This window comes from Watersipora subatra, chromosome 10 (genome assembly GCF_963576615.1).
Source record: "Watersipora subatra chromosome 10, tzWatSuba1.1, whole genome shotgun sequence".
NCBI classification, from domain to species: Eukaryota; Metazoa; Bryozoa; class Gymnolaemata; order Cheilostomatida; family Watersiporidae; genus Watersipora; species Watersipora subatra.
This window is the reverse complement of record NC_088717.1, coordinates 11,544,753-11,572,463: the sequence shown is the minus strand read 5'-3', so window position 1 is coordinate 11,572,463 and position 27,711 is coordinate 11,544,753. Positions and strand designations below refer to the sequence as shown.

The window sequence follows — 27,711 nt, the reverse complement described above, 5'->3', positions numbered from 1 at the left end:
CATCTAATTATAAAAATAATAATAACTCGGTCGCTGCTTCGGCCTTCCTTCAAGGTTAGCCGCGATCCTTCGTACGTGTATTATTGCCATGAAGCTCTAACTAGGTAATTGACACTGAACAAATTGGACAGGTGCCAGCAACCGCATGCGCGCCATCGTTGATAGTTTTCATTTGTTAGTATAACGTAACTACCTGTACAACTAGCGGGCAGCGCCAAGCTCACATGGTACAAAGTTCAAGCGGGTAAGTTGAGAAAGCTAGCTAACCTGGAAGTTGACACGGGTATACTGCGCGATTTTGCAAAAATTGCATGGAATTCTAGTAAATTCAAAGGTTGTCAGCGTATTTTGAGTGTAAAAGTAGATTATTTAGTTCATCCATAGACTTATGTATGTATTTATGATTATGACATCTGCATATCATTGTAAAATATTATCTGGAGTTTAGATATAGGAAGAAATGCTCAAACTCTAATTATGCACATACCTTCATTTGTAACGTCGTGGGTGGCTGGTTGACATAGCTGGTTCAACTACATGCTAAGAAGTACTAAGCAATGCTTTGCTTCCACAATCATCTGTAAAAAGCATTTACCATTGCAAGGAAACAAAGATCTACCCTTAGACAATGTAAACTTTCATTTGTATAAGCTTCCAGCCTTGTCCTGTGTGAAACTCGGACATCAGCATTGTCCTGAAATATATGTAGGCCCAGGTTTGGGACTAATATTCAAAATCCCTCCCGATTCCGAGACCTCCACTTTGATTGCCAATACTCATTCATTACCAGTATCCAATACTCTTTCTGACAATATCTTATATTCAATACAGATATCTTATACTCTAACTGACAATATTCAATAGTTGAAATCAATATGCATTAATATTTATCGATATTCAATAATTATACTGGGCGTATTCTCATCCAATATTACTACCTACATTGTGACAATGAATATCACACTAGACCAACTAGACTAGCTAAAATATGTGTATGATACCATTCTAGTAATCTATCATGCATTTGTGTTTCGGCAGTGAAACATCTTGTGGTAAAATGTAATGTGGACCACGTAATTTCAACCAGCATCTTGCAATCTTGATTAAATATATTGAACAAGAAGAATAATACAGATAACAAACAACACGTTTTATTGGATTGTTTATATATTGATCAGTTATTGATGAATAGTTATGAGTGCAATGATTTATAAGATTAATGATAATTGATCGATAATATAAATATATGGAAAGTAATTCTTGAGCAGTTACCCGATTTGATCAAATACCTGATGGGATAAATTCATTAACTAATATTAGCCAATATCTTATTTCCAATACTGATATCCTATACTGAACTCGTAGATAGCCAATACAAATATTTAATACTGAGCCAGACAGTACCCATTGACAATATCCAATACTGAGCCTTTTTATAGTGCAATATTCAGTAACAAAACTCAATAATGGCAACACAAAATTGCAAGACAATTTCCAATATTCAAAAATACTATGTTTGGTGTTGGACAATCAATACTAATAGACAATAGTATTGGCCCCAAGCCAGTGTAGGACTAGTTCAATTCTTGTTCTTTTAACATTCAATGCCTCAGGCTAAAGATGAAGCTCTGGAACTCACTCAAAACTGTCAGATGCAAATACTACAGCACAGGGAATCTTAAGCCAAGATATGATGCTGTGGTAATAGGTGGAGGTCAGTGTCATTGCATACCTATATTTCACCATGTTCTACTGTTTCTATTCATTGTTGAGCATCTGCATTCATAAAGTATTCAAACACGCCAGACACACCTACATATACACATCCATATGGTTCATATGATTAAATTTATTGGCTGACAGTTTTCAAAATTGAAGTTAAATTGTAGTTGCAGCAAAAGTAGTTCTGCAAAAACAACACCCTAAACAACTAACATCTACTTTATTATACCACAACTGACACCAACCCACCAGTGTCACAATTGACACCAACTCACCAGTGTCACAACTGACACCAGTGTCACAACCGACACCAGTGTCACAATTGAAACCAGTGCTACAGTATCACAACTATCATCATCTATGTTGTAGTTCCCTCATTCTTGACATTTCTACAGTCTTACAACTGAAACCAACCCTTCGGTGTCATAATTTAAACCAACCCCCATTATCACATTTGAAACCAATCCTCCAGTGTCGTAACTAAAACCAACTCTACATTGTCACAACTATCATCAATATTGTAGTTTCATAGCTCTCACTACTGAGCTATCTATCGTCTATCTATCTGCTCGCCTCACTACCATCGTCTGCTCACATGTGTACCTTTTAAGAACAAAACATCCTTTCTTTAGAAAAAACACTTGGTTTTTTTAGACAACTTGTTTTTCTAAAAGGGGACCCTTGCTGAAGCACCCATTTCTCTTCAATTGACTTATAACAGGCAATAGCATCTATTAGAAAACAATCTACACGTACATGTATGTCTGAGCATTTGGACTGTGCTCTGGTAATTAACATTTAGATTTCATTGCTTGTGATATCTTGTGGACTGATTTGGTTTCAGTTTGAATTGTCCCATTTGAACCATTACCATTGTAGATTTGGTTTCTCTAATGCATATGTTGCACAGGTCATAATGGCCTCGTGGCAGCTGCGTACTTGGCCAAGGGAGGTAAATCCGTTTGTGTTCTGGAAAGAAGGCATTTGGTTGGAGGAGCAGCAGTTACCGAGGAAATAGTGCCAGGTGTGTCGTAAGCAACATGGCATTGTATAAGAAATTTCTCAGTCTTATTTGAAGTAGCATTCTGATAAGGATATTTTGATGATTGGTTTAAAAAACTGTTAGAACTTGGAATATGTGAGCCTCTGTATTGCTGTTGTGGGACCTAGTTATTGTTATAACAAGCCTAATCATATTGCCCTTTTGTTCTATCTTATCATGTATTTGTGATTGTAAAGCAGTGAAAGTCCTGGTTTGCTAATTCATTGACCAATTTAATTCCCTTTTCATGAAACCAAAATAACTTGGGACCAAATGGATTGAATTAGGTTAATCACAGTGATTTTACCTAAAAAGATTACTTGAGGCCAAAAAGGGCCTGAGCTTGAAAGTGGCCACTCGAGGTTAAACGTAGTGACTTGAATCTACTGTTAAACCTCTATTTGACCGCGACCTCTATTTGAATGCCACCTTTAATAAAACGCCACCATAGAGGAAGAGTTGAAAAATACAACCCCATCCCTTTAGCTGAATGCCACCTCTAATAGACCGCCACTTTGACATTAATTATGTTTGATTTTTATGAACCCATAATAAAAAGTGATCAACAGAAAATTCTTCACAAAATGGTACAAGAAAATACAAAACTACATCAACAAGTAATTATTTCGTTGTTTTTGTCGTAATTACCATGGTTTTGGTGATGATGTGCTTGAGATCAATTGTCAGGATCATCATAGCTATACTCTGATAAAAATCCAACCCATTGTCTTCAAATTGGTTCATTACGTGGTTTACAGCCTGACCTGAAGACTTTAAAACATTTAAAGACATGAGACTTAATGGGGTGACTTGGGCTAAACAAGGCGACCTGAAGCAAAATCAGATGAATTGAGACTACTGAGTATTCTATAGCATTGCTGTTTGAAACAGACAAATAAGCTCCTTTTTTTCAGTCTCCCCTTTTGATCGTTTGAGGAACTTCAGCATTTAACTTATTTTCATAGCTATTTCTCATCTCTGCAGGTTATAAGTTCTCTCGGTGTTCCTATGTACTCAGTCTTCTGCGGCCAAAGATCATAGCTGATCTTGAACTAAAGGTAAGCGGATATGGAACTTGTAAGTATTATACGTATAACAGGTAACTTTGAGTTGATGGAATGTGATAGTACTGGAAGACAAAGTCAGTTCAGCAAAGGGGGGATGGGAACTATTTTGTAGGCAAAATTTTCTTCTATATATCTGGCGTTGTATTGGAGTTTATTTTTTGAGGAATTAGTTTTTCCTGTTTAGTTTTTATTCTCTCATTTAGAATTATATTTCATTAATAATAGAGTTTTTTTAGAAATTGGACCTTTTGTAAATACATTTTTTCTTTATGGATTTTAGAAATACGGTTTGAAAGTTTACCCAAGGGACCCATACACTTTCACTCCTCTGCTTGAAGAACCATCTTCCACAACTGGGCTACCAAGGTCGTTGCTATTGGGCTCAGATCCAAATAAGAACCACCAACAGCTCTCACAATTCTCAAAGAAGGATGCTGATGTATGTACAAAATGTCATACAGTCAAAACATGCACACGCGAAGTTAATTTATTCTGAGATCTGCTGCATATGTTAAGACCATTGTATGCTGATAAGTTTTTATATTAAGATAATTGTAAGAGGATGCTTGACTGTATTTATAACTAAAGATTTAACTGTATTTGTAAATGGAGATTTGACTGTATTTGTAAATAGAGGTTTGACTGTATTTGTAAGTAGAGGTTTGACTGTATTTGTAGGTGGAGGTTGGACTGTAGTTGTAAGTAGAGATTTGACTGTATTTGTAAGTGGAGGTTTGACTGTAGTAAGTAGAAGTTTGACTGTATTTATAACTAAAGGTTTAACTGTATTTGTAAATGGAGGTTGGGCTGTATTTGTAGGTAGAGGTTTGACTGTATTTGTAAGTGGAGGTTTGACTGTATTTGTAGGTAGAAGTTTGACTGTATTTGTAAGTAGAGGTCTAACTGTATTTGTAGCTAAAGATTTGACTCTACTTGTAAGTAGAGATTTGACTGCATTTATAACTAAAGGTTTAACTGTATTTGTAAATGGCGGTTGGACTGTATTTGTAGGTAGAGGTTTGACTGTATTTGTAAGAGGAGGTTTGACTGTATTTGTAGTTAAAGATTTGACTGTATTTGTAAGTAGAGATTTGACTGTACTTGTAAGTAGAGGTTCGGCCGTATTCTTCAAGTGGAGGTTTGACTGTATTTGTAAATAGAGGGTTAACTGTATTTGTAAGTAGAGGTATAACTGTATTTATAACAAATCAAATTAATCTTGAAAGGGTGTGAGTTTGCTCAGATGTTGGAACTTCAGGCTAATCTTTTTTATGCTCTTAGCCTCGTCTCCTTTCAATGATAGTTTTGTGAAATAAGCTTTTGCCTACCAATAAAATTCTAATACAAATACCAATTATTTGTCTTTCAGAGGATACTAGGCAGAATTATTTTATTGAATTATCTGCATACAAAATTTTTTATTCAATCAGTTCAGTGGAGTGATCTGTAACTTTTAGTCATATTTGTGATTCTTTCTTTGCATGAAATGTTTTTTTTCAAAAACAAAAGGATCAGTCTCACATGGATTTTTTCAGTTGTAACTTTGAACAAATTCACTCTGATAACACCATGTATACTAACTCTGTAACATAGTGTACTACTTGACAGGCGTATCCACGTTATGAAGAAACACTGGAAAAACTCGTGGATGCTTTACAACCATTACTAGATTCGTCTCCTCCTGATCTCAATAAATTTCTTTCTGGGAGCTTGAGAGAGAAATTGAGCGAGTGGAGACATAATGTGAAGCCTACAATAGAAACTGGTGAGGCCAGTTGACGCTGTCTTTCTATTCAAAAACAGATATGCAAAAACAACTTTTTCCATCCAAAACACTATTATAAATGAAATTTTTGTGTGGAAAGTTCAGATGTCTAGTAAACATTGTTTAAAACCTCAAGGGAGTTTCAAACCTCTGGTTTAATCAACAAGCATTCTGGTAGTTTTTTGAACTCATGCACCAGGTGGAACCTTGACATACGAATGCCTTGACATACAAATGCCTTGACATGCGAAAGACTTCATATATGAATGTCTTGAGATACAACACAAAATTTGTGAAAATATATATTGTGATATACAAGCATATATTTTTAGAGATATGAGAAATGTTTAAGATACGATTGTCGATGAGTGATAGCTGTTTTAGAAGGCGACCAGTAGATGGCGTTCTCTTTGTTGGGGCTGCATCATACATGTCGTTGTGTAGTTTGTTGTAGTCACCTTATTTAATGATATGCGTCTGACATTCTATCGAATTTTTTTTAAAAGCTAGAAAAGTATCTCGTTTGATCGTTACTGTGTGAAGGTCCCATGCAGTGAAAACCGAGGAGAAATTGAGCCTAAATTTATTATATTTTAGGAATTTTATATCATTTCTTTTTATTGTTATATATTGATATACGCTTTTAGAAACTGATATATGTGCGTTACTGTTTCCAGTACCTGCGTTATTGCTATAGAGATATATTCTTGTACTAGTATGTTTCTGTTTTGAAATAAACTCAGAGTGAATACTAACACTTGTAAAGGACCACCTAACTTCCATCCTTGGCATCCACTTGCAATCACATAACATTTATTACATAGCTATTAGTGTACATAGGTAATGTAATAACAAATCGTTCATGCCACCTTTCCTTACCTTCTCCTGCTGACCCAAGTCATCTTTTATTGTGGTAATTAAAATTCCTCTCTTTTTTATTGATTTTATTAACATTTATTGTCATATTGCAGTTGTTTCATCGTTATTTGTGTTATCATTCATTTATTTGTGTTTTAAACTCTTTATACTATATGTAATTTAGTTATGTTTTGGTACAGTTTCATAATGCTAGAATGGGATTAATACATTACATTATTCTAAATGAAAGATTGTGCTTTGAGATGCAATTTTTTTTTGGATATGCGACGATGGTAGTGGAACGAATTAACTTCGTATGTCAAGGTTCCACTGTATTTTAAACTATTCATGTCATTCGTTTAATGTGCTTGTCACTTTAGTTCTAGGAAGAGCTATCCATTGTAATTGTTTACATTTGAAATCAAGGTCAAGCGAAGGCTGGCTATATTTTTATGTTTCTAGTTTAAACTAGTGAGTTAGTGGTTTGTAAAAAGCGACAAAGAAAAGTGTGTAGACATTTTGTTCTTCAAAGTGTCTGCAGTTACTGCTTAGCAGTAAATTGCTAATTTTGAACTCATCTGAACTTTAAAAATTTTTCACTGTTTTAGAGGTTTTATAATAGATGTCTTTCTCACCGTGAAACCATGTACACCTGCATATGTTTATCTATTTTGCAGCTAAACGCCTAGGTAATGAAATTCCATATTTTTATGAGCTTCTCACCTCTCCAGCCACTAAAATATTAGAAAGGTGGTTTGAATCAGAACCGCTCAAGGCCACTCTTGCCACAGACGCCATTATTGGAGCGACAATTAGCCCTAGTAGCTCTGGGTCAAGGTTCGTTCTATTCTCCAATTAATTTAGGCTAAATGAGTTACTGGCTGTAAAATATAACCATACTGCAAACAAAGCTTTCTATTCTGTTCTCGAGTTGTTTCGTTTCAGTGCATCAACGGATGTTATAATATTACAATTATAATATGCAATGCTGTATGTGTACTAACCTTGATGGCTTATTTCCCACGCTATTGGTATGTGCGCTACACAGTCTAGCGTCTGCTGTACAAATTGTGGGATGTGCATAGAATATTGTAGTGTTTGTATTAAATGGTGTGTTATATGTCTATGTTAGATGAAACCTCTACCGCTGACGGAGATCTGAATGCTTATGACAAGTAATATCAACCCTTGAACAGTGTTTGTTTTATTAAACTCTAGCTGTTTGCATGCATGCGATTTAACTGTCACAAACTGTATCTCTGCTCCAAAGGAAAAATCACTGTATTTTAGGCCCAACATTGTATGTAATCATACAATTTCACGGTCTTTATTTGCTTTCATGAAGGGTAAACTTTTGTGTTTTATCACTTGTATAGTCTGTCTCCGCATATAAAGTTCATCTATTCCATATTCTCTTTGTATATCAAAACTCGTATGTTGGAGCGAATTTTTATATATAAACCTCAGTGTTTGTCTTTTTGTTAAACCCTGTGTCCAGTTACAGCAATTAAAATCTAGCAACAAAATATCTACACTGCAGTGGATTTGATCTCAGGACCTCCAGATCTAGAGGTGGTGAACTTAACCATTAAGCTGCATGGAATAAAATGGATTCTTTGGGCAAATAGTCATCATATTGGTTAAGATACTTACACTTAAAGTGCTTTCTTGGGGTTAATAACTAACACTGTTGACCGCCGTTCAAAATTCGGATATTGTTTTAGTACAGATCTAGCTTTCCGTGTAAGTTACTCAAATTCATTTGGTAATTATTCTATTACTTGTGCAATGCTGGACATGCATCTAGTATTCATATAAGATAAAGAATACATTGTGTGTTGTTTAAGTTATTCAACTCAAAAGCCTGGCGGCAAGTACTTTGGTTAAAATATTTATCATATTAAAACACTGCCATGAAAAAAGCTAAATTTTATGTAAGAACCAAACTAGGTAAGTAATCTTTACTTATAATGAGAGCCATGCCTATCCGAAGTCACGCTTAGAGGTTGTGAAAAAATGCAACACCCAGGAATTGAACTCGAATATTAGGTTTAGCAGTCAGGCATACTACTGACTGCGCAACTCGACCACTCTGCTGCATATGCGGAATAATTTTGTACATACTTATTACACATGACAATATCTCACGGTGCACGGGGCTGTGATGGTACTAGTTGTAGTATATGGTACTACAACAAGTTACTAGTAGTCAATAAATAAAAGTTTCCTTGTCACTTTACTTTCACAGTAAGTAAGGTGATACAAGGTGGTACAAGAGACAGAAGGTTCGCAGGTAGAGTAGCAAGAAAAGATACTGGTGCTTGTTTGACAACTATATGTGTTTTATATAAGTATAACTTATTTGTGTATTTTTGACTTTCCTATTGGATAATTTGTAAAATTTATTTTCAACTATCATGGACAGCTCGGATTTCATTCTTTCAGCCTTTTTTCTTGAGATCGCTTTTACTTCACTCCCTACAAAAACTACTAGACTTATAAAAATAAATCGGTTTTCCCTTTCTCACCATTACTACTAGTACTCTAGTACTAGTAACTAGTACCTCGCACTAGTTTTCTTCAAGTTTAGAACTTAAAACAAAAAGTATGGCATACAGAAATTGTTTTTCGAGCACTGTTAGAACCAAAATATGTGAAGTATGTGTAGAACTGTATACATACATACGATTTAAAAAACTGATCTTTCAAAAAACCTATGTCGTATGTTAGGAAAAATCTCTGCTCTAATTTTACATCATATGTTGAACAATTTGTAAGCCGAGGTGATCGTTAGTCAAGGGGATTGTCAGTTAATGTGATCGTTCGTCGAGGTGATCGTTCATTGAGGTAATCGTAAATCAATTTGATTGTTCGTTGTGGGGAACATAAGTCGGGGTGATAGTACGTTGAAGTGATCCGCAGTCGAGGTGATTGTAAGTCGATTACTTTGACTTACTATCACCGAATCGAGGTTTTCTTGTAACGAATATATCATAGACAGATAATAGTATGCTAATTACAGTTGTATGTAGAATGAAGATCAATTATTGTGTTGGACCTCAATAAAAGGTCGGGTATGGATACCGACAATCAATCTTGTTGTAACATTTAAACACAGTCTTTTTACATTTTTAATAAAATAACAAATTTTTTACATTTTCAAGCTGACTACAGTAACTGAGGTTTTAGCCTGTTGGCTCTGACTTGCATAGAAATCTGAAAAAGAAGACAACTCCTTGTAACTACTAGATATTGCCCCAACTCAAATTTCTTATTTGTGGCTATACTAACGCTTGCAGCTATGTACTGCTACACCATGTAATGGGAGAATTAGACGGAAGAAAAGGAGCTTGGGGGTACGTGGAAGGAGGTATGGGTGCCTTGAGTGAAATAATGGCCACGGCAGCGAAAGATAGAGGAGCTGAGATATTCACTAGCAAGGTCAGATTCCCTTTTCATAAAAATTTTATCTAAAACATTTACGATGTATGAAATGTAACGACGATCAGCTACAACTGTGATTGCAGACAGTAAGTCAAATTCACAGCCAAGGTGGCAAGGTAAAAGGGGTGATTCTCGAGGATGGCCAAGAAATAAGCGCTGATGTTATCTTGTCTAATGCTACGCCGGAAGTTACATTTCTTAAGCTCATGGATAAGGTTTGTCTCCTCCTACATGCAATTTCTTCAAGTATTGGTATAGCTTACCAGTGATCCAATCTGAGAAAAGGATACTGATAAAGTTTGTGATTGGATTAAACATTAGTTTTTATCTGTTGCAAAAAATGAAAATAATTTTTTATTTTATAGTCTTTTGAACACAAATGACTGCTGAATTTTTTTTATATTAATGCTTTAGAGCTATTCTCTTCAATCGGCCATTACTTAGCCTTAGGGTCTAGATGATATCGGGTCTATCACTCATTTGAAACTATCACTGGGTAAAATGAACTATACTAAAGATTACATCTGTTGTCAAACCTATCTAGTTCTGTCATGACTTGTTGATGCTCTAATGTTAGGCCTGACAAGAATTTTACCAACATTTTGTGGCAATACTTTTTTGTTAGTGTCAAACCCAATGTTAGATTTATTGCCTTTAATTTGCCTTTCATGTAATGGTTTATTCAAATGTTGTTGACTATGAGTTTTTCCTGCTGTTCCTGTATACAGCAAAGATAAGAAAAAATGCCCATTTTTGTTCTTCATAATTTAAGGCCACATTTATCATCAGGTGGATATTAATTATAGCATACACTTAGGTTTTCATATTTTCTCAATAGGGCCTACTTCGTGAAATAATTATCTATCTCATACCAAAATCAATTTGACCAATTTCAATAACGCTCAATTGCAAGCAATTGATAGTTACGAGAGCTCTCGTGACTATCAATGTAAGAATATATAGACACTCTGAAAAAGATATATCCATGTCTGTGTGTTTTAGAATGACCTACCATCAGACTTCTATGCAGATGTAAAGTCCATAGATTACACATCACCTGTCACCAAGATCAATGGTATGTCTATGATAGGCAGAGTAGGCAGGTTCTTTTTCACCATACTCTTGTTTGCATTTATAATATTTATTTATAACATTTATATATTTACCCTAGTAGTCTCGTGTGATGCGAGATAATAATGCTGTAATAACATACCGTGCTTATAACTTGCTGAATGCCCGGCTTTGCACGGATAATAAAAAATAGCTTATAAACAGTAGCAGGTAATGTAGTTGCCATTGGCTAAATTTCTTTACCAAATGAATCTGAGTAACTTGAGCTAGTAACCTAAGTTAGTCTAAATCTTTACTATAATAAGACCCGTGCTTATAATTGTGCTCATAATCGTGACATTACGTGTCATGATCTCACGCAATCATGAGCTTCGAGAATGCTCGTAGTGACCAATAGTATTTTCGCAAGTGCTTTGAACGTGCATATTTTAACCAGTGTAATAAGCATGTGCATGATGATTCCATAGTATGGCAAGTAGGCTGGTGGCTTAGTGAACAGTACCTCTGTTTGTGGAAGTGGAAATTGCGATTTCAAATACAGTGTGAAGCAGGTTTTTCATTCCTAGATTTTAATTGCTATAGATGGACATACGAACGACAAACGCTCACATTTATATAAATGTATAGATTAAGATTGTTCTGGAATGCCAGTGGGTGTTCAGTTGGAGCAGTTGTTAGAGCGTTGTAGAATATGCTGAAAGTAGCAAGTTCGAATCACAGGTTGTCACACGGTGTCACACGGTGTCACACGGATAGACATGGCTGTTGTTGTAGTAAAGGTTAGATCACACACTTGATTCTTTCAAATTTAATAAAATAGCTTACTTTCTTTTACTGTACGAGCTTCAAGCAATGCATCCTATTTCACAAACAAGGCAGCTTTACTCAGGGTATCTAATTTGGAAGAATGGTATGTCAACATCGATGTGTTTTCAGGAAATATTATAATACTCATAATGTATTTGGTTGGAAGAAAGCTATAAAAATTCTAAACATTACATCATATCGCTGTCATTAGAAATTCTTCCGCTTTCAGGTCTATGTTATCTTAGAATTTGTTTGTTTGGCAGCTCCATGACTCGTATCTATGGCTTGTTGGTTGAGATCATCTGCAAGTTTGTATCAGCATGTTGACATTGAACAGCGGCAGTAGACTACCATGGTACAGTAGGTCTATGGTACTGTAGTACAGTAGTAGAGTACCATGGCACAGTAGGTCTATGGTACTGTAGTACAGTAGTAGAGTACCATGGTACAGTAGGTCTATGGTATTGTAGTACAGTAGTAGAGTACCATGGTACAGTAGGTCTATGGTATTGTAGTACAGTAGTAGAGTACCATGGTACAGTAGGCCTATGGTATTGTAGTACAGTAGTAGAGTACCATGGCACAGTAGGTCTATGGTATTGTAGTACAGTAGTAGAGTACCATGGTACAGTAGGTCTATGGTATTGTAGTACAGTAGTAGAGTACCATGGTACAGTAGGTCTATGGTATTGTAGTACAGTAGTAGAGTACCATGGTACAGTAGGTCTATGGTACTGTAGTACAGTAGTAGAGTACCATGGTACAGTAGGTCTATGGTACTGTAGTACAGTAGTAGAGTACCATGGCACAGTAGGTCTATGGTATTGTAGTACAGTAGTAGACTACCATGGTACAGTAGATCTATGGTATTGTAGTACAGTAGTAGAGTACCATGGCACAGTAGGTCTATGGTACTGTAGTACAGTAGTAGACTACCATGGTACAGTAGGTCTATGGTACTGTAGTACAGTAGTAGAGTACCATGGCACAGTAGGTCTATGGTACTGTAGTACAGTAGTAGAGTACCATGGTACAGTAGGTCTATGGTGCTGTAGTAAAATAGTAGAGTACCATGGTACAGTAGGTCTATGGTACTGTAGTACAGTAGTAGAGTACCATGGCACAGTAGGTCTATGGTACTGTAGTACAGTAGTAGACTACCATGGTACAGTAGGTCTATGGTACTGTAGTACAGAAGTAGAGTACCATGGTACAGTAGGTCTATGGTACTGTAGTACAGTAGTAGAGTACCATGGCACAGTAGGTCTATGGTACTGTAGTACAGTAGTAGACTACCATGGCACAGTAGGTCTATGGTACTGTAGTACAGTAGTAAAGTACCATGGTACAGTAGGTCTATGGTACTGTAGTACAGTAGTAGAGTACCATGGCACAGTAGGTCTATGGTACTGTAGTACAGTAGTAGAGTACCATGGCACAGTAGGTCTATGGTACTGTAGTACAGTAGTAGAGTACCATGGTACAGTAGGTCTAAGGTATTGTAGTACAGTTATACAGCAGACTTCCTCCGAGCTATTTAAGTCAATTAAAAGATCTATTTAGGGCAAAGGTACAATATACTTCATCAAGTTACACTTGGCTGTTGTATATAAAACATGCTTTACCTTTCTGAATTAGAGGTAAAGACTTGATTGCTCTAAGCCAATAGTATTGAGTTGGCTGGTTTAGATTGGAGCCATTTGGATTGTTAGTACATGTAAGCTGGTATGAGTAATCTTTCTCCTCCTATCCTGGCCAGTAGCTTTCTGTTTACCACAAGTATTCTGTTTACAAAAAAGTAGAGCTGGCTATTAAGTCAAAATCAATGTTAATGCCAGCTGATACAAGTGTTTATTTAGTGTCTCTGTTATCATGCTGCCTTGCGTTTATAATCAGGTTAGTATTACTGTAAAATCAGCTGCTGATCAGCTGTGTTATCCAGTATATATGATGAATCTATTACATTCCACTAGTAATTACACTAGTAATGACGGACAGTACCAGTATTCTGATTGGCCAAATGATTCATTTGAGCTATATTCTTGGAAAATTGCATCTTTTTGATCAATTGGATTTTGGTGCAACATAAAGAAACGATACAATGTGAAAACCTGTAAGTGTATCTTGTAACTAAACATCCAACAGATGACAAGTGCTACAGTAAAATCTCTATTTGAATGCTATGGCGCTCTATTATGCAAACCTTCTATAGTGGTGGTCAAATAGAGGTGGCGTTCAAATAGAGGTTTTATGGTATAAACATGTATGTTTAGTATGGAGATAATAGCAAGATAAATGTACAGCCAACATTCTATGCATATCATAATTCTCGTTTGACTTGGATTCCTGCAGAATATTCCTCAGTTACACAATTTCTTTTATTGAATTTCTGATGTCATCCTGTGTAATTATCTAGTCACACAGCGGAAGTTTCAGTAGGTTTATTTATATGCTGATGATTCTTTGTCGGAACAAACAGTTCAGGTCGAATAATGGAATGGAACTGTCATACATATTTGTTGAAATTAGCAATCACAACACTGTTTACCTTAGCCGAGTTCAATAGAAGCTTTAAATCAACAATTGCTGTCAAACCAAAATTGTAGTTTTTACCAAAGTTCTTTTATAAACGATATTAAGGTTTCTCACTTTTATAAACAATATTGCGTAATTTCAGCGATTCATAGCCAAGAACGTCATAAACTCACCTACCCTAGGACACTTATGTATTCGCCTCATCTAACTTTCGCATTTTTGCGGAGTCATCCTCTCGCGAAAATTTCATGAGCGAAACTAAACAATCATAACGAACGAGCGAAAACGGGCGAAATTAAATAGCTTTGTTCATTGATATCCACAATAAAATCGTCATATTAGAAATGCAGGTAACCTATGTGTGTGGTTGGGCTCATTGGGCAATTTCTGCTAAACTCATTATAGCTAATACGCCGACTGAGCAGCGTGGCAAAGCAAACTGAGATAACAAGTTCTTTTGGAAAACTGAAAAAGCCAAGACAAATTAGGAAGATGATGATATTAGTTTAGTCACTAAATTTGTAACTGATGAGGATGAAAGTCTGGTAGGGAAAGTCATAAAATTGAATAATAATTATTGTAGCGATGAATTTTACTACCAACCAAAAACAATAACAACCTTGAGCCATGGCCACTGCGTGCTATAAATACTTGAGATCTAATATTGGTGCCACATCAGTCACGGCGGCAAGGACCTAGACGTCATTGATAGTCCAAGAAACAAATAGCAGCAAGCGATCAAGTTGCATTGTCGATCTCGCCCACACATCTCTACTCGTGGTTCACAAGTACAAACTAGTCCCAAATTGAAAAAAATTTTTACTAGTGAACTGGACCTGAGGAATCTAATTATGTTTGTTCTACTGCATTTATTGTCACATCACTATATTTTCGCACTCATCAGATCCGCGAAATTCAGTTGCAGCGAAATTTTACTCTGTATGCTACTCATGAAACTAAATACTAGCGAAATATAAGTGTCCTAGGGTATGCTTAATCTTGCTAAGAATATAATCAAACGTGTTTCTTGGCATACGAAAATAGTGATGACGACAGTAGACTGGGTTGGCACATCCTCTCAATTCAGGAAATAAATTGTAGTATAACTTATCCGGATATTGTGAGAATTAAATGAGTAATTTATCTCAATTCTGTCTCCTGTAGCAGTAACTTGAATTATAGTAATTTTCTGAGAAATGACCGGTATTTAAGGTAGAACCATAAAAGTTAGTCGGTTGTGAATGAGTTAAAAGAGGTAATTATTGTTACTTAGCCTTGGAGACATGGAAACAAAAGTGCAGTCTAAGCAATGCATATATATCTTTTACTGTTTTACGCCTTTCTTTTGTGTTTTCCTACGATTTATCAACGGAATTTCCCAAGAACTTCTTTTGTTAGCTCGTTTGTTGAGCTGATGTTAATCATAGCACAACATTATTGCTGTAAGCTCAAGTTGAACCAGTTTCCCAAACATGCTGTTTCCGTGATGCCGCGAAGATCTATGTAAAGATAACAAAAAGGACTCGTGATATCAGGAATGCTTATTCGTAATTTCTATCGGTTATTGGTTCGCGAGCACTTACAGTTGATCACTCGTAGTGTGTACACCTTATCGTTTGTGATGTCGTCAGTGCAGCCCATCATTGCGGTCTATTGCATCGCTAATCGTCAATTTGAGCGATAGTGTGTACGGGGCTTTAAACCAACAACTGCTGTTGAACCAAAATTATAGTTTTTACCAAAGTTGATGTCTCTTCAAGAGTGGCTAGTGTAACCTTGGCAACATATGTTAAGATCACTTCTTTATAGGGCCTACTTATAGCAGGACTTTTACTGTTACTTAGCTTTGATGTAATTATTCTGTTTGTTAGTGGCAGTTAACAAGCTTCCGAGTTTCCTGGCAGCACCAAACGAAGCAGACAACTCCCCGCTGCCTCACCACCAGTGCACCATTCATTTGAATTGTGAGAGTACGGATCTTTTGCATCAGGCCTTTCTAGCCGACCAAAATGGGACATGGTCAAGCAGGTGCTGGCATCCTCATTACAAACACTTCTATCGTTGTCATTAGTACCAGACCTCACCCAAGTCAATCCATTTCGGTATTTGCTTCTTATGTGAAAACTGTCGTATGTTAAACCAAATGTTTTTATATACACATACATTACATAGTATTTGTTTAATTCGTTGCAAAGCCCAAACAAAAATTAGAACTCTGTCAAATAGTTACATGTAGCATTAAAACTAATGAATTTTAATAGAATATGATTAAACTGTGATAAGTTGAGTTAATTTAAAAACTAAAAGATAATTAGGTAACTCATTCGTAACCATCGCGAGTGAACGTGCAAATTTGGAACGTTGTTAGGCTCCCAACGCGAGTTATCTCGCCATGGAAATTTACCCATTCCATGTACAGTCATTTCTGAGTTATAGAAGATTTTTTATTGCTTGGTCAAATAATTTCTAGCTAATCAGAAAAACTTACAGCTATGACTCAATGATATCTAGGGAAATAGTTACATGTTTAACCAAAATGCTAAACCTATATTGACCTCTACTTAAAATGGAAAACATGGCAACTTGAAATTTTACTGATCGCAATCAGTTTTCTTTCAGCTCTAGAAGCGAATAGGCAGAGTCAAAAGTGGTAAAACACTGAACTACTGCATAAATCAAATAAAAAACATATTCATAATGTTTCAAAGTTATTATTAACCTTCAATTCTGCCGATTTGACTCGTTATGCTTCAATAAAAATGCACTTTTTAGGTAGTGAGTCACAGATTAAAGTTATCATTAAGCTTCAATAGGATCATTTTGATTTTTACAGCTGTCTATAAAGTCCGAAAAGTCAAGAACAGAGTTATTGAACATATTTTTACTAATTGAAACAAGTTTATGACAGTTTATTTGAGATATACTGGCATGTAGATTTGCTTTGTTTTGGTTTGAAGGATGATATTCGTGAGGAAGAGTTCGAGATTAGAGCTCCATGATTTTTATGTTCATGACTAACTACTGTGTACATAAATAATATTCATATCTTTGTATTCTATCTAATAAAACAATAATTTTAGCTCAATTAGTTATAATGTATCATTTTTATTGTAAAAATTCAAATTTGGTTTCAGTAATTAAAGGTTTTTGAAAATCCGAAATCTTCTAACACTACCTTCTTTGAGCCACAAGTCTACATACAAGTAATATGAGTTTTTTTATTTGAATTTAATTCCAACTAAAAGAGGAGACTTATCCGGATATTGTGAGAATTAAATGAGTAATTTATCTCAATTCTGTCTCCTGTAGCAGTAACTTGAATTATAGTAATTTTCTGAGAAATGACCGGTATTTAAGGTAGAACCATAAAAGTTAGTCGGTTGTGAATGAGTTAAAAGAGGTAATTATTGTTACTTAGCCTTGGAGACATGGAAACAAAAGTGCAGTCTAAGCAATGCATATATATCTTTTACTGTTTTTGTGTTCCACTTTTAACTTCTGCAAAACTTGAAAAGTTTCGATGAATTGCAGACATCATGTTTGGGTAATGCTTGCCAAGACAGTTATTTGCACAAAATTTTCGTCGTTTATAAAAACATTTGTATGTTGAGCTGATTGTAAGTCATTGATTGGCTGCTCTTCATAGGTTTCATTAGCGCTGTTATTATTGATTATAATTTCGTCATATTGCTTTATAATATTATTACTTTTACTAGATTCACAAATTATTGTATTTCCGTAACATAAAAAATTTAAAAACCAAGTTGAATATGTCATGATGACGGCTCCATTTTTAGAGATAGTTTTGCAGTGAGATTAATGTGCATTTTTTAGAATAATTTGCATTTATTAACTAAATCAATGTTCCCATGATAATCATCTTATTAGCTACATTCTAACTGACCTAAAGCTTTAGTTTTGGTCTTCTGTATACTCATGTACATGAATAAAAGCAAGATACTTCGCTGAATTCATATCCGTTACCATTAATAATTTCATATTTCGAAGCCGGTAATTGAAATTTTGTTATGCCTACGTTATGAGCGTTAAGGGTGTCAGGCTGGCTTAGTGGTATCATCTTTGACTATCAACCATGGGGTTGGTGGTTCGAGCCCTGCTTAATGCCAATCTGACAAAAAGCTCTCAGCAAGCTTTCAACCCTAAATTACTGGGTCTTTCGGATCTAGACCTTAACTTGGAGGCTCCGTGTACCACACTGACAGCGTGGGCACATTAAAGATCCACCTCTGTCCTTCGCACATTGGACAAGTGAAATGGTTACCTGGCTCTGTCAGACTGGACGTGTTGCAAAGTGTATCCCTTCAGGTTCATCTGACAGTTCCAGAAGAAGCCCTTGATAAGTGTTAGGACCACTCAAGGTAGCTTATAAAAACCTAGTCCTGGTGGTATGTTTCTCTACTAGAGAACACTACCAAGCATTGTCACTACATGACAGAAGCATGCCATTATTATTATTATTATGCCTGTGTTGTTGGTTGTTTGTATTAAAACGATGTTGTAGGCCAGTTATTGAAATGACAATACCATCAAGTAAAGACCCAACTCTGGCTCCTCAAGGGCACCACATTGTACAGCTCTTCACTATGTATACGCCATATAGTTTGAGTGGAGGAAGGAAGTGGGACGACTCCGCAAAGAATGAGTACGCTGACTGTGGTAAGAGTTAAGGCTTGCTGTAATTTGGATAATGTTAAAGGCTTTGACTGTACTGATTTGTATTAATTTATGAATGTGAGAAACCTTGCTGTTGTATTATTAGCTATAGTAGACGCTCCTACCACGTAAATAATCCGATCCGGGTACATTTACCATTACAGTACATTAAAATACACGTAAATTGTCTAATCAACTTTCGTATCTTCCCAAACTCACCCCTTCGACCCTTTTAAATAAAAACTAAATCTTAACTTTTTTAATTTAATGACGGGGCAGCAATAGGAATATTATTACTTTGTATTAACTACTTTTTTCTCATCGCTTTTCACTTGGTTTAGGGCCTATGATTTTACATACATTGCGTTAAGTAAAACCCACACCTTTAATGGTAATATAAATACGTTTTTCACTTTTTCTGTACCGCAAGATTACAAGATACACTTATTAACTAGATTTTATTGGCACCACTGACGATCTCTCACGCCACACTAAACTATCAAGGCACGAGTATATGAAGACCTCAACAGAAGAATGATCAATGTCCCATTTTTTCAAAATTCTAGGGTTATCTTCCCTTAAATAGTTCTGGCTACAAAGTTTAGCCTCTATGACAAACCTTTAGCAAAAATGATCAACGTCCAGAGATATTCCTGCTTGAAATAAACTAGCTCTTTGCAAAACTGATTAATGACGAGGGCTACAAAGCAATAACGATCATTGTCCAGTCACGTGATTACTTTCAGCCAATAGCAACACATGACTTGTTTGGAAATTTCCAACTTAAAAACAAATTTTTTGTTTGTAAGTTTTTTAAGTACCTCCCAAGTTAGAAAACAGAGAATTACTTATGTTGATGGCATTATAGCCAATTCAGATTCATATTTTCATGATTACACAGATAAATAAAGTAGCAGCACTGACTTTAATGGTGATGAAAGTAATAGTTTTGTAAGAGAAAGAACGTTGTAAAGGAGCGTTGTAGCTTCGTAACGATCGTAGCTTCACATAGCTTTAGCAATGCACAAAGTATAAATACATTGAATTTTTTGCATAGCACTATTTTTTAACATGTTGGCAAAATAAAATATATAACAAAAATGTTCTAGATAGAGGTTGAAGTTGAAGAAAATTGTATACATGTCATGAAGTGAAATCGGCAATTTTCGGCAAAATGGCTGGCAGTAGGCCGATAGCTAAATTTGTACATGGATCGAAATGAAAGGGTTAATAACTTGATACCAAGGACAGAGGCAATAGGAATAAAGGGAAATATCCATAGAGTATTGATAAGCCAAAAAAAGTTAGAGCAAAAGCGTGTAGTGTAATGCAAAACAAAATATTGAAGTTTTTCTAGGACATTATCAAAAAAGTTGTCGTTGTAGTATTGTGACCTGTTCATTTTGTTTGGTTGAAATTTAGATGCTAGAAACTCCATATTTTACTGCAATATGGCGTTTAAAATCAGAATATCATAACATTGTAACATTATCACCTAATAAAACGCAATGTGTAGAGAGTTGTCAATGATTTCCAAAGTAAAACGATCAATGTCTGTGTACCGTAAGTCCTTATGCTCAAGCCGCGCAGCTTGTCGTTGAGCGCGGCTTCTGGTTCAAGGTAATAAGCCGCGGCTAAATCCAAGTTTTTAAAACTTACGTGAGGCTTAGTGCAGCTTCTCGATAAATGCGGTCTCTGCTCAGTTTCGCGCTATAACCATAGAACCGCAGTCATGATACAATTTTATGTACGGGATTTTGGCAACCTACTCGTTTATTTTCAGGGTCATGTTTATGGAATACTTTAGACTAACTAAGAATTTATTGCTAATGTTTAACTCACCACAGTCGTAGGTCATTAAAACCGTTTCATTTCTGACCGCATATTTCCATAAACGTGAAGCCCTTTAACAGCGCAATAAAAATTTAGCTGAGACATGACAAAAAGTTGTTGATGCAAGGGTTTAGAAATTTTAATTCGAACTTGGAAGTAAAAGAAAATTCTTTTCGCACGTACTGATGTAGCCTGTTTTCTTAATCAAGAGTACTGGGTATAACGAAACCCTTCTCAACACTCTCGCTCCTGAAGGGGTCAAGGACAACAAAACCTCGGTCATTAGTCGCGGTCAGTGGGCATACGCGGCTTGTTGGAGGATTATTTTTTCTTTCGTGAATCATCTGGTTTTGAGCACAAGCCGTGTGGCTTGAGCATGAGGACTTACGGTAGTGGTTTTAATTTAGGCAATGTTGTGCCACCCCAAATTGTGTCTACCGCTTCTTCGTTGATGATATTCACAGGTAACATCCTTATTGACCTAAAAGCTAAAAGTATAAGTTGTTATTCTTTCTAAAAAAAGTTTGTAAACTTTAAAATGGCTTTATCTCAAGTTTGAACAACTATGACATTGATTATTCTTCCATTGAGGTCTTCATATATGATAAAGAAACCTCTATACATCATTTCCTCTCCCATGTGGGGCAAGAGAGAAAATGATATTTTAAAGCCAACTATAAGATTTTAGTTATTCAAATTGATTTTGAGAACTTGCATTGACTTGACACTTTATGCTATATGGATTTTTTTAAATAATACAAAATAAAAATTTTACATAAATTCCTTACATTATGTGGGATTTTCATAATAGGAAGTTTACTTTACAGGAGGATCCACTGTATTGCTATTGCTCATCATCAGTGGTTCTTCAGTGACTTGTCTTAGAATTGCAGTTTCAGCTCATAAAAGACTTGCTTTCGCTGAGAAATAATTTGGCGGTTTAAAATATTACCCTAGGACACTTTTATTTCGCTAGTATTTAGTTTTGTGAGTAGCACACAGAGTAAAATTTCGCTGCAACTTGATTTTGCGGCTCTGATGAGTGTGAAAATATAGTGATGTGAAAATAAATGCAGTGGAAAAAACAGTAAGTAAAAAATTCAATTTGTGACTAGTTCGTATTTGTAAACCGCAGGTTGAAATGTGTGGGTGAGATCGATAATTCAATTTGATCACTTGCTGCCATTTGTTTCTTGGACTATCAATGACGTCTAAGTCCCTCCCGCCGTGACTTTCACACTCGAGTCCCAAGAAAAAGAAAATAGATAGGTAACAACCAACTTCACAACCAAAACTGTATAACCCTTTCGCTGCCATAAATGCATTTATGCGTTTTCTAGGGGCCACTGCCATAAACGCATTTTTGGACTTTCTCAGCAATTGCGTGGTAACCTGATTTTATTATTCGTTGACCACATAACCCACGATCTTTAAGAGTTTTATGAAGTTGACAGTGTTGTCCGAAGATTTCTCTATAAAATCACCCTAAAACAACGAAGCAATTTTAAACTTTTGTTTGAGAATTTCTAATCTAAAAACGAACATTTTTGCGTGAGTTCATCAACTACCGCGCGTGAGTCATAAAACAGGTAATTAGTTTATGATGACATTATAGCCAATTAAGATTTAGATTTTCGTGATTATACAGATAATTAAAGTAGCAGCACTGTCTCTGACAGTGGTGAAAGTAATAGTTGTGAGATTATTCTGCAATTTTATGACTTCACCTACCAGACTTTCATCCTCATCAGTTACAAATTTGGTGACTAAACTGATATCATCTTAATTTGCTTTGCCATGCTGCTCAGTCAGTGTATTAGCTATGAGTTTACCCGAAATTTCCCACTGAGCCCAACCACAGACGAAAATTGCCTGCATTTCTAATATGACGATTTTATTGTGGTTATCAATGAACAAAGCTATTTAACTTCGCGTTTTCGTTCGTTATGATAGTTTAGTTTCGCTCATGAAATTTTCGCGAGAGGGTGACCTCGCGAAAATGCGAAAGTTAGATGACGCGAATACATAAGTGTCCTAGGGTACTCAGGTTATGTCTAGTTACAAATCATGGTGAAACAAAAATTACTCCACACGCTAAAATGCAACATCATTTAAAAGGAGTTGTTCTCACTTTTTTTTAACTTGTTTTGTTTAAAAAGCAGTGAATTAGTTACTTTTATTTATAATTTATAATCCATATATGTGTATATAATTACATATAATATATGATTCGTATATAATAACATGTAATTTATATAGGATATATAATTTATATATGATATATAATTCATATATAATTACATATAATATATCATTATATATAATTCATATATAATATACCATAAATAATTACATATAATATATTTCATATATAATATATAATTATATATAATATATAATTCATATATTATATATAATTCATATATAATATATAATTCATATATTATATAACTCATATATTATATATAATTCATATAATATATATTTCATATATAATTATCTAATTAAGCAGCAGTGGTTAGTGTGCTGACTTACGATTGGTAGGTTAGTGGTTTGAGTCCTGCAAGGACCATTGGTTGTGGTAGGAAGAGCGTCCAACCTCAGTAGCTTTTGTGCTAAACCTGTCCAATGTCTGTAGGATCAGCTAAAAAACCCTAGAAGGCTTATTTACAGTGTGTCAGATTATAATTAACCCATTGGTTTTATCTAATTCTCTGATTAAAAAGTTACTCTTGGAGTCAATTAGGTATCAGCTCTAGATGTGATGTAAAATTCAGTTTGGTAAACAGACAACACAATATGAATCGTTCCATTCTGACACGTACTTTAAATTCAACTTTATACTATCATGTCACCTTTACATTAAATGAATTATGGTGTAACATTGGTGATAGATTTCTGAAATCGACACAAACGCTTGCTCAATTTTCATGTAGTACATCAACAAATTTATATGTTGAGGCAATCGTAGTTTGAAATTTGGCTACATCCGTATAAGTTCAAACGTTGAGCACACAAGTCATTTGTCTCAACTATCGGATTCCATTTATGTTTAATGAGCAGACAAACCTAAAATGTAGTTTATTTTTGGAGCATTATGACATACTTTCTCATAAAGGTTGTGCTGTTATTTGTACAGCAATACTCCACTATCTCACGACTTACCTTTGTGGATTCAGTACATTGCGATCAAAAAACGTTTGTTATAATATTAAAAAGAAAACTAATTAAATAAAACATAAAAATTAAAATACATGAATATACATACATTAAAGGCATTTAAAAATATGGTACTTCTTTCTCATCATTGAAAAGTAAGCGAAAGTGAAACATTATTGTGCGTTTTAGCATTAAGATAATATTTAGTATAAACTTAAATTCATTATACGTAATATAACTACATATATAACTTTAGTTCTGTTAGCCATAGTTCCTAAGATTGATAATGAAGTCAAAGGAAGAAGTAATAACCATAATCATAAGCAGATCATAACCACTAAATTCACTAAAGTTACTGTAGGTAACTATAGTGAATAAGGTTAATATACTATTTTGTTACTAATTTTTAATATGTACAGTACGTATATAACATTTTCGTGCTTTGTATCAGGGGGTGTTTGCATTGGGTAATTACTATGGGTTTCTATACCCTTACCACCAGAACGAATTAATGTCATATGGCAGGGTCCACTGTACGTAAGTGCATTTCCTGGCTTGAAATAATGAGACTGAAGTTGAAATATAAACTGAAAGCCAAAGAAGATAACTTCAATTTACTTACATATTATTTATATATATATATAAATATATATATATTATATAGAAAATAAATACAATATGTTTGGAAAGCAGTTGAAGTGTTCTGGTGTTAAATTTTGGCTCATGCATATACAATACTTTAAAAAAATTTATTTCGCGAGTTTTCACTTATCGCAAGATACGCCATTCATGATTTTCTGTGAGAAATGACGGATTACTGTATCGCAAAGAAACCATGATTGACCTTTTCCTAACACAAAAGCTGATCTAGCAACAGCCCTGCAACCCTAGTTGACAGTAGTTTTGAAATTGTTGCGGCCAGGCAGCAGTAATGAGAGGCCAAAATGTGCCAAAGCAAAACATTTTTGACAAGCTTTGCCTGATGTTTTATTTTTGTTCTTAATTCTGTTTGACATATTATCATCATCATTATTATCATTATCATCATCATCATTATCATCACCATCATTATCATCATCATCATTATCATCACCATCATCATTATTATCATTATCATCATTATCATCATCATTATCATCATCATTATCATCACCATCATTATCATCATCATTATCATCACCCAACTTTAATCATTTGTGTTAAAGAACTCCGAAGCCATTATTTTACTCTAAATAAACACAGTTTGTTATGTGAAATGCCAAATTTGTGTAAATGCACCGCAAGTATAGTGTCCGTAGACAGTCAGCTAGGTTCACTATTGCACACTCGTGTGTGGTTGAATTAAGCCATCATATATCATTGAAAGTATGGGTGTAGCGTGACAACAACTAGCGAGTGTCTTTGTAGTGTTTGACAGTATCGAGAGTTATGCGCCTGGGTTCAAAGAAAGTGTTGTGGGGCGCGAAATCCTGACTCCTCCTGATTTAGAAGAAATATTTGGACTAACTGGTGGGGTAAGTATTTATAGCGTATGTTAACAGATCACATTATGGAGAGTATCACCTCAACTGGCTACATTCAACAAGCAAAAAGTATGTCTAAGAGATGTTTGTTATTTTCACTGTATTTTTGCTCCTGCTACTGCTGTCGTAATGCTTTCTATGTGCTAGTTTCAGTTTTGCGTTCCAACAGAAATTTTTAACTCCTAAAGCTTGTCTTTTTCAGAATATATTTCATGGAGCCATGGCCTTGGATCAGCTTTATCTCACTCGTCCAACTCCCAAATACTCAGGCTGTCGAACTCCAATAGATGGTCTATACCTGTGTGGCAGCGGGGCTCATCCAGGTGAGTTATATTTGTGTAGTAGTCTAAATCAGATGAGTGTTGCATTTGTGTGGTAAAGGGGATCCATCCAGGTGAGTGTAGTATTTGTGTGGCAGAGGGGTCCATCTAGGTAAATGTTGTATTTGTCTGGCAGCAAAGGCCCATCCTCTAGCGGAGGTCTATCCCATTGTCATTGCATATATAACAATATTACTATTATTAGCAAAAGCACATATAACTTTTGTGCAGCTGTAAGAAACAGTAAAGTTTGAAAAATAATTTTAAGGACTATTTGAAACTTTAAACTGATCCATATTAAATTGTACGGTAGTTTTGTTCATCTGATTTAAGCTATATTTTTATCATAAATTTTGTGAATGTGCTTAATTTTTTTAATGGAAAACTGGTTAAGAAAGATTAAGTATTTTTAGAGATACGCATCACGTGTTTAAAAGTGTTGTTTTCGCATCCTGGCACATTCGTAAACCGTCCCTAAACACTCCTTATGTTAATTGACATCAATATTGACCTTAATCTGGGATCAAAACAACCAAAATGTGTTACGCAACACCAAGCTGGAACGATGGTGCAGCAACTTCCCCTTTACCACCAGCCTTCACCACTGCAGCGATACACGCCCGTAGCTCAATAGCTACAACCAACCTCACAGCAGTTCCTACTGCCAACACCTCACGCAAGCCATTAACTGCTTAACAGCATCCACTGCTTCACAAGGTCCTGTCTGCCCAGACGACTACACGCTGAAGGTTCCCTGTCGGCAATAGAGAAAGGCACAGTAGCTCAGTAGCTTAGTTCACATGTTCTACTGTTCTTACTGAGGCTTCCCCTCCACGCTGATTTACTGCCCTTTATATAGTGAGTCGTTCCGACAGTCCCCTAGCTTTTTGTGAAAGCCAGTTTTTTTATTGACCAATTGCAGGAAAGCCTCGGATAAATGCGAATAAAAAATAATTGTCACAGAACAACTTCTCTAAAAGAGCGCCAATGGTGAAGTGCTACTGCCCAAAACTGTTAGAGTAGGATAAAATACTCCCGCCATAGTGAGAGAATATTCATCGAGGATGGACTACTTTCGCTTTGCCAATAAACAAATTTCTGTTTTTCCTGCACTTTAAATAGACCATTTTTCCAGCGTTTCTTCTAGGTGTCTGCCATGCATTAATGTAAAGTTTTGGTTTTTATACAAAGCATTCGTTTAGCGATATTTACTTTTGATGTTAAGAAATGTGGTGATTTTAGGTGGAGGAGTGATGGGGTCTCCGGGTAGACTGGCTGCGGAGCAGGTTCTGAGGCGCAGATGAACTGGATGTGACGTGGTAGAATAACTCTTTGCTCCTAAAGTTGCATTTTACTTGTTTAACTATTTTATGTGTTTCAAATATTTTGGTTTTACAGAAAACTTCAATTTATCACTTTAAATTGGTGCGAAGTTGCTTTCAAATTGTTTTATTTCCTAATTTAGTGCAATATTCTTATTCAGCACTTGTCCACAATATTGAAAACTCGCTCTACGATTATTCAACAGTTGATTTAACCGGCCCGCTGTTATCTGGTAACGTAAACAATGTTGGCTCAAGTTATACATGCCAATCTTTTTAAACTTTTCTAAAAACTTCTATATGATGCATAATGCAAATATCACAATATTATGTAAAGTGTGGCCATGTAAACTATAACAAGTTATGGAAATTATTTCACTACAAAGACTGTTCACTTATAGGCAATTCTATTTTATGTAAGTAATTGTCTCAATATTTCATAAAAGTATGATATAGCCATGTGATTGCTATCCATAAATTCATTATAGTTTCTTGCGTTATGATTTTCATTCATATAATGGACAATGTTGAACCGGAGCATGCTAATAATAAATATGTTATATCCATGA

General features: G+C 35.3%; 1 protein-coding gene across 1 annotated transcript; it reads left to right on the top strand.

The window, feature by feature from the left end:
- Nucleotides 1-210: 210 nt before the first annotated feature.
- On the top strand, nucleotides 211-27,711 carry LOC137405665 (pyridine nucleotide-disulfide oxidoreductase domain-containing protein 2-like). The gene is made up of 15 exons (XM_068091999.1): nucleotides 211-244; nucleotides 1,614-1,714; nucleotides 2,633-2,746; nucleotides 3,749-3,822; nucleotides 4,112-4,270; nucleotides 5,440-5,596; nucleotides 7,132-7,291; nucleotides 9,754-9,895; nucleotides 9,982-10,113; nucleotides 10,901-10,973; nucleotides 16,183-16,339; nucleotides 18,834-18,988; nucleotides 25,385-25,491; nucleotides 25,703-25,823; nucleotides 27,063-27,711. Exons 1-15 carry the CDS (start codon nucleotides 225-227, stop codon nucleotides 27,122-27,124), a joined length of 1,734 nt encoding a protein of 577 aa, XP_067948100.1. The 5' UTR covers nucleotides 211-224; the 3' UTR covers nucleotides 27,125-27,711.